This window comes from Pagrus pagrus (genome assembly GCF_965226575.1).
Source record: "Pagrus pagrus genome assembly, chromosome: 24".
NCBI classification, from domain to species: Eukaryota; Metazoa; Chordata; class Actinopteri; order Spariformes; family Sparidae; genus Pagrus; species Pagrus pagrus.
Window position 1 is genome coordinate 1,414,876 of NC_140206.1, and position 12,522 is coordinate 1,427,397.

Below are 12,522 nucleotides of genomic sequence, written 5' to 3' on the forward strand. Positions count from 1 at the left end.
GCTGAGTTTTGGGGCATGTTCAGGCAGTGAAAAATGCGATCATTCGGGACAAAAAATGATCACTACAAAAACAATAGGGTCCTTGCAGGTTCCCTGCTCGGGCCATAATAAAGTTTGTTTCAATAAAGGTAAAATAAACAAATACATTAGATTAGAAGAGACAGTAAAATGACGTCAGTGTTGTAAATAAAGGACGAAGACAAAGAGAATAGAAGTCTGATAGTTTATTTCAAGTTCTGCAAAGTCTATCACAGGTGAAAGAACCAAACATGTAAATATATACAGGAAATAAAACATAAATATAGTCGAGGATGAAATCAAACTAATGAACAGGAGCCATGCACTGTGAGAGGCCTGAAGCTTATGTACAGCACCGCTCACGTCTCCTCGTCGGTCCACCTGGAGAAGCAGCGCGTTCGTCGTAGTGTTAGTTCGGGTTAGTATCGCACAGGACCGCCGCGTGTATTGCCAGAAATCTTTACCCAAAGGCACACATTCAGGTTTCAAATCCCATTCTCAACTTTTGTTGTTTTCTGCTCGATCGCATGCGGACGAAGTCTTTAAGTTTGAGATGTAGAAAAAGAGTAAAGGGAGGTTTCAGTCGCTGGGCTAACACTGGGTCACTGTGGACGACTTCATTGGTTCTGGAGGAAACATTCGGTCCAGAGTTTGGCGCCGACCGAAAAGTGACGACGGGCGCCGGTGCAGAACATTTAACAGTCCGAGTTATCGAGTCTGAAGAGATGAAGTAAGGCCAGAAGATCTTCAGTCACGTCATCCTTCACTTCGGGTCGCACAGACGGAGGTCGCTATTTTGGGGAATCAGCTGACACCAACATGAAGCTGCAGCCACTAGCCTTTTAGCTTAGCTTAGCATTAAGACTGCAGAGTTTGTTTTATCCTGCACACTTCACTGTCTGATTCAATTTTCGATGACATTCAATATTTTTCCCACATTTTTTTGGACTATTTCTCGGCCGGGTGCAGTGATTTTTGGGCAGAATGAGGCTAGCTGTTTCCCTTTGTTCTCAGTCTTTATGCTAAGCTAAGCTAACTGGTTGTAGCTTCATTTTTACTCTGGCATCAATCATTCAACATCTGGATGATTTCTCGGCCGGGTGCAGTGACCTTTTGGCAGAACCAGGCTAGCGGTTTCCCTTTGTTCCCAGTCTTTATGCTAAGCTAAGCTAACTCACTTTGGCTTCATATCTCCTCCAGTAGGTATCAATCTTCTCTTCTGGAATATATTTTTAGCTGGGTGCACTGACTTTTGGACAGAACCAGGCTAGCAGTTTCCATTTGTTCCCAGTGTTTATGCTAAGCTAAGCTAACTGGCTTTGGCTTCATTTTCCATTATCTAACTCTCAGCAAGAAATCATCGCAGAGTTTTTTCCCAAAATGTCGAACTCGTCCTTCATCACGACTTCAACCTCCTCTGTAGCGTTTGTTTGATCCTTCCTTGTGCGCCAGGCGGGCGGAGTTTAGCACCAGGAAAGTTCAAGCGGTCAGAGGATTCAAACATTTCAGTGTTCAGTCCGTAACCGAACCCACACCTTTCCGTTCAGATACAGTACGTACGCTGGAGTTATTAGGCGCGTTTGTTAGTGTTTTAATAAGCAGCAGTAACATTTTATTATAATATACTTTAAAAAATGACACTTCTGTACATTGACCAGCGAGAGCGTCTCAAAGGAGGAACACGATGGAGATTTACAGTGCTTCGACGTGAAAAGAGTTTATTGCTAATGTCCACAGATCAAACACTCGTTCGTTTTCTCCGTTAACGCCGGCACTTTACGATCCATCGAGTTAGCATTGTCGCTTGCTTTTTTTCTTCTTTTTTAGTAGCATCTCATCATTCAGATTGTCGATCTTTCTGTCAGATTTAGGCCCATTTGCTGAAAATATTTCACATTTTAACGGTCGAAGTCTCCGAGTGGACTTACATTCGATTTAGAAACAGCTGATACGGAGGAGTTTCAGTTCATTAAACCATCTCTTTACAACAAGAACACAAGATGAACAGTTTGTCAGCCATAAATTAAAACACTGATACTATTCTCGAGACATTTAGACCTCAGTCTTGACCTATAGATTACTTTTTAAGTGTAATATGACATAAATACTTCAGTATTTTGGAATGAAACTCTACAAATCACAGTAGTCTCGACAGCAGACGTTAAAACCAGTCAGCTCCCAGTTCACAGAGAAGCGGGCCTTCAGCCTCACGTCCTTCAGACAGCAGAGAAACATCACGTCTGCCTTTCAGTGGTTATTTTTCTAAAAATCATCATATTCTTATTTTTGTACTTTCAGTCCTTAAAAATTATTTTTAAAAATCCAGTTTGATTTTAACATGACGACCGTGTAACACTCATCGGTTTGACTTTTAATGTCGTCAATTAACCAAAATTAAAGATTTTGAACTCGTTTGACCTTCTCTGTGTTTGTGACTTGAAACCTTTTTTTAATTAAAAAATTAAAGAAATGTTTCACTCGGTTTCACACTCACAACTCTTTTCCCCATAAAAAGCTAAGCTAACTGGTTGTAGCTTCATTTTTATCATGATAGCGACCTTCTTATTTTTTTATTCTCTGGATGATTTCTCGTGCAGTGACTCTTGGACTGAGCCAGGCTAGCAGTTTCCCTTGGTTTACAGTCTTTATGCTAAGCTAAAGAACATTTTCTCACCAGTTCTCAGGTCATAAACACAGAAAAGAAAATAATTCAGATCAGACGTAGAAAACATTGTTCTCACTTTCCTCTCGTTCTCTCTATCCTTCAGAAAACATCATTAATCATCATATCGTTAATGAGTTAAAGTGTCGGTGGACATAAAAACAGAAAGAATATTTTAAGAGCTGTCGAACTGTTTGATGAGGAGATATTGTGAATGTGTTTGGTCCCATTTTAAGACGACAGCTCTGTTACTGCAGTGACTCACTTTGCAAAAACGTTTCGTAGTTAAAATTTAAGGTAGAAATTTTAAGTTGAAATGAAGAAAACTTGTATACTGAAGTTGAGTTAATGACAAAAGATTAGTTGATTCAACTAAATTCCTGTACGACTTTTTACACTTTGTAAAAACACTTCGTAGTTTTAATTTGCTTTTTTTAATCCAGGTGGAAAAAAATAGTTCAAAATCTTTATTTTCTATTAACCTGACAAACAGGAAGTGACGTGTTGGAGTGTTACACGGACCGGATTTCTTTTCTTTGCACGTTAAAAATGATTTTTGCTCATCTGCTCTATTTTTAATATCGTCTGATATCTTCTGCTGGTGGTCGGGTCCTACATAATACAACTTTGACTCACTGTAGTGCTTCAAATCATTGGCCAGCCAAATGATCCTTGGATGTAAACTGACATGAACGTGGATTTCACATTATTAGTATATTAGTGAGTGTGACAGCAGAAGAGGAGCAGTTATTCTGCTTGTTGTCACTAATGAAAGCTCATTATTTTAACTTATTCATCTTCAGCCTTTTCAAGACTTTAGTGCCACTTTCTAAAACTCATCAAACGCTCAGAACGCCTTTAAGATTGATCCAACGGGTACAATGAGGCAGTAGTTCAGGAGGGAGGAGCACAACCTGTCAAAGCTTTACATTCAATATACAATAAGGTTTGATGTGTCAAAGCAAAAGGAAATAAAAGTTGGTTAAAAATGAATAAAATACTGACAGCCGCAGGTCTCTCCTCACTCTTCTCCGTGGTCCACACTCACCTCGGGTCTGTGTTCGGTTCAAGAAGACGGATAAACTCTGAGAGGTCGACCTCGGTGACAGACAGTCGGAGGAGGAGGAGATCTCTACAAAATGTTTTCTACCATCGCTCATCCATCGTACATGGATGGAAGATAAAGTCTTAAGGCTCATGACTCTAAAGTGTGAAGGGAGGCGGTTCAGGTGGAGCGCCTGGTTCTGTATGGAAGGATCACCTGACCGCCAGGAACATTAGATTCAAGAGGATGGTCCGGAAACCTGGAGCCATGAAGCACGAGCTCCTCAAGAAACAGGAATCATCTCGACGACAGGAGACACACGATCACGACGGGAATGAAATGGTTTCTGTGACGGAGGCGGTGAAGCTAAGAGGGAGTTAGTAGGAGGAGATGTCGGAGGAGCTGCTGCTGTTGCTGGTGGAGGTCTGGGCTCTCTTGATGTACAGGTTGAGCAGCTTCATCTGTAGGAGGAGACAGCAGCGACGTTAGGGTTCGACTCTGCTCCACCCGAACACTACACTTCATGATAACCGTCAGTGTCATGGAGGTCACATGACTCGTCTCGTTCCTTACTGGACTCTAACTTCCTGATTAAATCTGCCTGGCTACGTTCACATGCACTCTAATGTTCCCTTATTATTCTCAATGTGATAATATTCAGATTAATAAACCTTATTCGATGTAAAGAAGTAAAAACAGGAAACAACTAAACTGAAAGGCACATTTCTTGTTTTATTTTGTAGTTTTCATGTGACTTCCTGTCTTTGTCTCATTCTGACGACCGGTCGTCCTGTTCTCGCTCCTCGTGGCTCATCTGTGTTCCTGCGCTTCATTAGTTTTGTACTTCCTCACTTGGACTTGCTTCGTCTCTAACTCCTGCTACCTGTTTTCTTTGCGGTCTCTGCTCTCAGCTGACAGGAAGTGAGCGTACCTTGCTGCCGGTGAGCTGAGCCAGGTAAGGCTTCAGCTCCTCTCCGATCACAGAGTAGATGGCCACCAGGCAGAAGACGCTGGCCTTCCTCACGCTGCTCTCCGTGTTGTCGTAGCCCTGCGGCAGCAGACGATACAGAGTCAAACACTGGACCGCTCTCTGCTGACAGCACTGCTGCAGCACCGACGGCGTCTCACCTGCAGGAGTCCAGGTATGATGTCCGACAGCAGCTGGTGGAGCGGCTCCTTGGCGATGCGTTCGATGGCCCTCGTCTGCATCTTGATGGCGGCCAGGTTGATGGGGTAGTCCGCCGTCTGCACGATGGGACAGAGAACTTTGATGCACTGCTCCGGGTGGATGGAGGACGCCAGGGTGGAGGCCGCCTCCTCCGCCGCACGCACCACCTGGAGACGACAGCGAGACGTAGGATCAAAACTGACAAAACGACCGTGAGTCAGACGTGAGAATGATCCTCACCTCCTTGTGCGAGTCTTTGTGAGCCTCCAGCGTCTTCATGATGGTGAGCTCGGCGTAGTTCTTGAAGCGGGCCGGCTGGTTCCTCAGGATCTCCTTCAGGACTCGCAGGGCCAGCGCCCGGATCGTGTGCTGTGAGAGAGGAGTCCGTTAACACGACTGTCAGAGACTTTTCTACAAATGTGACGCTCACAAACGTTTTCTGTCCTCACGTCTTTGTCTCCCAGCGTCTCGAGCAGCAGCAGCAGCATGGTCTTGAAGTGTTCCTCCCACACCACCAGGCTGTCCTCTCGGGCCACTTTCAGCAGCTCCAGCAGGGTCCCCCGTCTCTCCTCGGGGCCTCGCTCCCCCGCCTGGCTGTGGGAGAGCTCCTTCAGGAGACTCCCGACCAGCTCCAGCTGCTCCGCGGGGCCGGCTGCGGAAATCAGCAACATAAATTTACTCTCAGATCGTCCGAGGGGGTTTTGTCCAGACTCATGTGGCAGATCGGAGATTAATGTTGTGTTACTTTGCTCATAATTCAACCAAAGCAGCTCTGAGTGCTGCAGGACGTGTGTGTGACGGTGGGAAAAGTCTGGAGCTCACATTAAATCAACGAAAGACAAACAGACGTAGAAACGAAGTCATCAGTTGTGTCTTTACCTGGGAAGCTTTTAGGGTTCATGATCTTATTTTCGACACATTCCTGTCGGCAGCCTGCGAACAAAACGTCTCAGATTAAAGACAAATCATGACAAACAAATAATGTAAAAACTTCTCAGCTGCCGCCGTCTCACCGTCCCTCAGCTGCTCCACAGCGTCCTCGTACAGCGCCTCCTTCAGGCCGGCTTTGTCCAGCGTGCTGATGCTGTCCGTGTAGTTGTACGGGTTGTAGTCTCGGAAGCGCGGGCCGGCGAAGGAGCGCGGTGACGGCGTGTTCAGCAGCGACGTCTTGTTGTCAAGCGCTGTGCGACCTCCGGCCACCACGTCGCCAGAGTCTGAGGACGCCCCGACGCCGGACTGAAGGACGACATCGAAACGTGTCATCACAAACACGTCAAAGTGCCACAAGAGCGCTCTGTTGTTTCATTTTGACAGATTTCTTTAAGCCTGATTTCCTTGTTTCCTCACCATGCCCTCCCTCTTGCCGTCTCGCCTCAGCGGCTCCATCAGGTCTTCTTGGCTGCGGAAGCTGAAGTTCTGGATGGCCTCGGTGACGCCGCGGAGAGAGCTGTAGATCTCCTCTGAGTTCAGGTTCTCACTGTCGTACTCCAGCATGCTGCGGCGGCGAGGGAGAGAAAATCACATGAGAGCAGCTGAGACGAGTTTACATCTGTGACTTAGTTTGATTCTTTAGATCGTCTTTGAAGAAAAACCTTCAATCTTTATTTGTAAATCACGACAAAACTCATCTCATGACACTTTTCAAACTGAGCAGGTCGAAACCAAACTGCTGTCCGCCTCGACCGGACTCCATCTTGGACTAAAGACTTTAGATGCTTTTCTGTGGTGATCCAAGACGACTTCATCTATAGCTTCAGTCATGTGATGGTCCTGGATCAGCACCGCTTTAGTTTAAAGTCTGTGAGTGATGTGACACTTTCCTAGACACGGACCAATCACAATCCTCACTGACGGGTCTGCTTTTATTTCCACTTCTTGGTCTTACTTGTAATTTTTGGGCCCAGAAGTCTGAAACATCACATTACAACACATGTGGTCCATGACTAGGAAACAGGCAGAGCTGTGGAGTCAGAGTCCACTTTCTCTGTTCACTGTGATGTACCCGGGCCCAGACACACCACACCGGCATCAAAGAGCGAGCGGCACCGAAGGCAAAACTGTCCAACACAAAGACGACAGCCGACTCTCCAACCCAAATACTGTCGTACCAGCCAGTCACAGATACACTGGTGTTGGTTTACATCAGATATTGTCTGAAAAGCTGCTGACAGCTGGAGTCGGGTACCGTTCAGATCTGAAGCGATACCGGTACCTGGAATTCAATGCCGGTTGTTGTTGTTTATGAGCAACGTGTCGCTGTAAATACACTTTTACACCGGCCTGGTGTGTCGGGGCCTTCACAGAGCAGGCTGACAAACTGACGGAGGTCGAGACAAACGGGTGAGTCGAGCACGGAGACGACGACAAAGTGACGACACGTTTCATTTTTCAGTCGAGTAAAAACAGAAACTAAACGAATGGACAGTGAAGGACACCTGATGAGACGGTTTCACAGAAGTACGGAAGTTTTATTTAAAACAAAGTCAGTTTATTTATCGATGCAGAAATAAATGTGGTATTGAATTATATCTTAGGTCTGCTGTGAAACCTCACAACAGGGAGGAGGAGGAGGAGGAGGAGGAGCAGGAGGAGGAAGAGAGGGGTGGGGTTACCTGGGTGAGTAAGCTCGCCGCACTGCCTTGAGGGAGGAGTGGGCGGCGGGCGGAGGAAGAGGGGAGGGGAAGGATGGAGGAGGGAACTTGGAGAGCCCGTCTGCGCTCCAACCCCACAGCCGACTGCGACCGGCCGGGGAGGAAGAGGAGGCGAGGGAGGGAGGAAGAGGAGGAGATAGAGATGTGAGAGAAAGTGTGAAATAAACAGAAGCAGCGTTCTCAGTCAGTGTTAGTACAGGCGGGTGGAGGCGATGGTGGAGCTGTGACATCTGGTGTTTGATGGATAAGCTAACGGTTAGCGCTCAGACTACAGACGCGACTTATTAAAGAACAATGTTTCGTCTCTTTCTAACAATCAAATCTCAGGTTTTTATTCTTGTTAGTGTGGCTGTGATGAGGATGAGCTGATGATGTTAAAATGTTAGTTAGTGAGTGTCAGGACTCTTTGGACCGGTACCTGGGCGAGAGCCCGCCGTGGGAGCAGTTGGTGGGTGAGGTCAGGGGGCTGCTGCGGCTGCTGGGCTGACGAGGAGGCGTCCGGCCCGCAGAGTTACTGGGAGACGCCTGAAACACAACAAGACACACGACCGACCTCAGGGTTGCAACTGACCATCATATCCACCATTATCTGTTCAGACGGTTCTGGTCAGACTTATTAATTGAAGTGAAGCCGTGTGTTACCAGGCCGAGGCCGCTGCTGGCGCTGGCGTTCCTCAGGTGGTTGTGCAGCAGCTTGGTGGTGCCGTCCTGGAAGGTTTTGGGCAGAGCGCCCAGCAGCATGGTGAACTCTGGAGTGTTGAGCTCGAACAGGGCGATCAGAACCACCTGGGCCGCCTGCACACACACACACACACACACACACACACACACACACACACACACACACACACACAGGTATGTTACTTTAGCCTGATCTCCGGTCGTTACAGTACCCGGAGCCTCTCAAAGCACAACAACAGAGTGATGAGAATCATTTCAAAGTTTGGAACATTTTCATTAGCAGCATGTTTATTGATTACACAGACGGCTGTTCACTGTTCACATGTCTCTCTATAAATGTGTTGTTGTTACGTGTTTTTTAGATGTTTTCCTTCCACTCGTCTGAAGAAGACGTGTTTACCTCTCACACAACGTTCACCTGTAGCGTCTCGCATTAACTAATCAAAGTCAGTGATAGAAACACACGTCTGTGCACCAAAACTCAGAGAAACAATGTTTAATAAAGCAGTTTCTCTGACATGATTTAACTCTAAAAAGGACCAGAGAGTGAGCTGAATAACCGCCGGTCAACCAGCTTTAAAGTTAAAAACACTCGAGATATAAATCCTCAGGAAACGCCGCTTTAGTTTCAACTCTGTTTTTAGAAAAGAGACAGAGAAATCTGAGAGGATGACGTGTTATGAAGCGTATTGTTGCAGTGAACATGCAGCACGTGTTCAACATTCAAATTAATTCAAAGGAAAAGTTCAGGAACAAGACGGAGCGAGCGTTTTTCACTTCATCAAGAAACGTGTCAAGGTTTACAGAAGACAGGCGTTAAAGGCTTTCTGGAAAAGAAACGTCGCGTTTGTTACAGTTAGTGTCTCGTGTCTCGTGAGACTCATGCACAGACTGGAGGTTAATTAACTGGCTGCTGCTGCAGTCCATCCTCCTCGCTCTACAGACAGGTCAGCTTATGAAACACGATCCTGAGAGTCGGTTTTAGAGCAGTTAGTGTTGAAAAGCGTCCACACAGCTCGCTCACTGTCGGGTTATCTGAGTGTCTTCACACCCAGCGTCTCTGAGCGTCTCTCAGGCCGGGTTAGAGGAGCTCATGCTGCTCTGTCTGATGGAGCTTCTACCTGCTTGCACCTCTCCTCCAGGTTGCCCTCTCCAGGCAGAGAGGCCACGGTGCTGGCTCGGCCTGAGAAATCCTCCCCTGCCCAGTTATGAAGGGTCTGGGGGTGTGGTGAGTGAGAAATGACGATTGGACAAAAAAAACAAATAAAATCAAGACAGATGAAACAAAGAAAAGTAAAGAAACGTGAAGAAGAAGTCACCGAAGCTCCTCGTCCTCCTACCTTACGGACGTCGGAGCTCTTGGGCTCGGTGGTCCAGGTGATGATGCGTGAGACGGCGAGGCGCGTCTCGCTGGAGTTGACGAAGTCGGCCGGGTCCATCTGACGGGCCAACGCCTCGATGTAGCGCAGGATGGCCACCTTCACCTTCAGGTTGGGCGTCTGCGTCTGATCCACGATGAATCGCATCAGGATGTTGAACTGCTGCTCGTACGGGAAGGACTCTCTGCACGGGAGCAGGACATACACCAGAGACTCAGAGACACTGAAGACGGATTTAATTCATCTGTGTCACAGTTATTAATCCTGATTCTGACACCTTCTAGAGATAAAGAAGACGAAGAAGAAGAAAAACTAACCAAACCATTCAAATAGTAACCACAATATCACCAGACTCCCTAAACAAATGTTGTGATTTTAAGAGTTGCTGACTGAGGAGAAACTTTACAAACTGTGAAACTCAGTCCGACAAATTCTTATTAAACTCTTTGATTCCTTGTGTAAAAACATGGTGTCTGTTTGTCTCAGTGATGCACAGAGAGATCTGACCCACCTGGTGACGTCCAGCGCCTTCTGGACTTTGGCCTGGACGGAGCCCAGCAGGTCGGCCCCCATCTTCTTGAGCAGCTGAGTGAGCAGCACAAAGAGCCAGTCCTGCAGGTCGTCCCTGTGCAGCGTGATGAAGTCCACCAGAGTCTCCAGGAACATGCTGAACACCTGACGAAGGAAGAAAACCAGACCAAAGTCAGAATCCTCTGTGTCAACGCTGCAAAGGTGAGACAGGACAGCTGACGGTGAGTACGGTGAGTAAACACTTACTCTCTGGTGTTTGTTAGAGTCCACAGCGAGCAGCGACGAAGGCATGCAACAAGAAAACACTGTTAGTTTGTCCTGCAGTTAGTTCAGACACGTGAGCTGTGATTCAAACCACTCTTCGACCGGCAGCTGCAGCGAGTCCCAACAGCAGCTGAGCTCTCTGCAGAGACTGAAGGTTTGTTCAGGAGCAACGTGAGGCTGCCGTCTGTGTTACTGAAGCTCACCTTGCTGTGAGGGTCTGCAAACATCCTGGTGAAGATCTCACAAAGCCTCTTCAGCTCCACGCGACTGACGGACAAAACAAGCAGAGGGTCGATCACTTCATGTCAGTCAATGCTCTCATAATAACCACCAGCTCACAGCTGATGTAAGATGAAGATCTTTTTTATCAAACAGTCACAAGTTATTCATTTTTAGACACGTTTTAAAGAATGTGTAAAAAACTGCTCATGTGTTGAAGCCACCTGAGCATCCTCTGGCTCTTGAGCAGGTTCTGCAGTCCCAGCAGCCCCTCCTTCCTCTCAGACCAGTTGGCGCTGGCGCAGTGGTTCAGCACCTCGGCCACGTCCTCCGTCTGACGCAGGTAGTGCGGCGCCATGCCGCCGTTGCGCGAGCTGTACGAGCGCTCGGAGCAGGCGCTGGAGGCGTCGCTGTTGGCGTCGTCGTCGGAGTACATTCCCGGAGACTCAAAGCGCCGCCTCACCGGCCTCCGCTGAGCGAGAGGAGAGACGACGGCGTTTAGAGGCAGGACTGAATAACTTCTCTGTCTCTATCTACTGTCATGCCGTCAGAAGGTCTACCATGCAGCTACAGTCTGACTCATGCAGGCTTCTGATGATGGAAGAGGTTATTTCATGCTGTCGTTCTTCACCTGTCACTTCAGGCTAACGTGCTGATTTCATGAGACAAACAAGCAGCTTTTACCAAACTAACGACTGTGACACACTGAGTCTGTCAGGTTAGAATAAAAGGTAACACTTTATGTTACAGGTCAGCAAATTTCATGGTAAGTAGGTGGTTATCACCAGGCAACAGCTCAGAAATGTCAGAAACAAGGTGGAAATTAAAATGACGCTACTGGCAGAAGTTCAGCAGAAACTAGTTGAAAGTTTCCTGGAAATATTTTACAGAAATGACTTGATTTTTTATGAACTGCTGAGCAGTTGATTAGTGTGCCGTTATCTTCTGTCAGAGTAAAACAACCTGCTCACTCTCATGTTTGGAAAACAGAAGTTAATGTTTAATGCTCATGCTCTGCATGCAGTCACACGACGCTCAACAGGTGAGTGTTCTTTGTACCTTACTCCTCGAGTCTCCTAAGAGCTGAAATGTACAAAATCCAGGAAGAAAGAGGACACATGAGCTCACCGACATCACAGACCCTTCACTTTTGTTTCATATTAAAGGATTAGTCTGGTGTTTTTCTTACCACAAACCCCATAAAAAGATCAAAAACAGCAAAACGTCAGACCTCAAGTCTTTTTATGTGGTTTGTTGTCTAGAAATATTACAAATGTCACCAGACTTATCCTATAAAATGTTGCAGAAACCTCTTGACATGATGTGAAGAATGTAACAAACCATGTTTTTCTGTAAACTATAAACTATATTTTTAGAAAACATATATTCCTCTGCTTCTGTTCTCACCAGAGCGTCAGCGACGGCTGCCTCGACGTCGGTGCCAGTGTTGAGGATCCTCATGGCGTTGACGGAGGCCGAGATCCGAGCCTGGTGGGACAGACGGTCTGGAAAAGAAAAAGGCAAACATACATCAGCAGGTGGAGAGGAGCGTGGTGCCATGACCAACACGGGATGAAATCAAATGTGCAGGTAACAGGCAGTAAAATGGATTAAATAATAAGGATGATGATAAAGAGGAACACAATCCACTCTTCACTCTTACATTTTTATATTTATAATTTCTGTCATGAGTTGCAGAAAATGTCAGATTAATAAAAGACAATTAGATTTAGGAGTGACGAGTGTCTCGGTCCTGTTTTTATGGATTCTGGGACCAGAACCAGATCAACTGTGTAAGATGGGTTTTATAACATTAGAGTTCAGGTTGGGCTTCCTTAAAACAATAAGCTTAGCATCCATAACAAATAGTATATATTGTAAGAAATACTTTAACAGAACAGCAA

At 46.5% G+C, this 12,522-nt stretch overlaps 1 protein-coding gene across 13 annotated transcripts in view; it reads right to left on the minus strand.

Annotated features, from left to right (window-relative positions):
- Positions 1-209: 209 nt before the first annotated feature.
- LOC311253020 (CLIP-associating protein 1-B-like) overlaps positions 210-12,522 on the minus strand; it is a 37,532-nt gene continuing 25,219 nt past the window's right edge. For 3 of the 13 annotated variants that reach the window (XM_084346707.1, XM_084346703.1, XM_084346697.1), the window contains 18 exons: positions 12,026-12,123; positions 11,678-11,701; positions 10,843-11,090; positions 10,603-10,666; positions 10,116-10,279; positions 9,566-9,788; positions 9,347-9,442; positions 8,187-8,339; positions 7,963-8,069; positions 7,506-7,628; positions 6,241-6,388; positions 5,907-6,129; positions 5,773-5,826; positions 5,343-5,545; positions 5,134-5,262; positions 4,854-5,060; positions 4,657-4,773; positions 210-4,186 (listed from right to left, as the gene is read on the minus strand). In XM_084346707.1, the coding sequence (XP_084202833.1) occupies positions 4,103-4,186; positions 4,657-4,773; positions 4,854-5,060; positions 5,134-5,262; positions 5,343-5,545; positions 5,773-5,826; positions 5,907-6,129; positions 6,241-6,388; positions 7,506-7,628; positions 7,963-8,069; positions 8,187-8,339; positions 9,347-9,442; positions 9,566-9,788; positions 10,116-10,279; positions 10,603-10,666; positions 10,843-11,090; positions 11,678-11,701; positions 12,026-12,123 (2,465 nt within the window). In that variant the 3' untranslated portion in view covers positions 210-4,102. The remainder of the gene's footprint in view (positions 4,187-4,656; positions 4,774-4,853; positions 5,061-5,133; positions 5,263-5,342; positions 5,546-5,772; positions 5,827-5,906; positions 6,130-6,240; positions 6,389-7,505; positions 7,629-7,962; positions 8,070-8,186; positions 8,340-9,346; positions 9,443-9,565; positions 9,789-10,115; positions 10,280-10,602; positions 10,667-10,842; positions 11,091-11,677; positions 11,702-12,025; positions 12,124-12,522) is intronic. The other 10 variants (XM_084346704.1, XM_084346702.1, XM_084346708.1 and 7 more) reach the window with 6 other exon arrangements.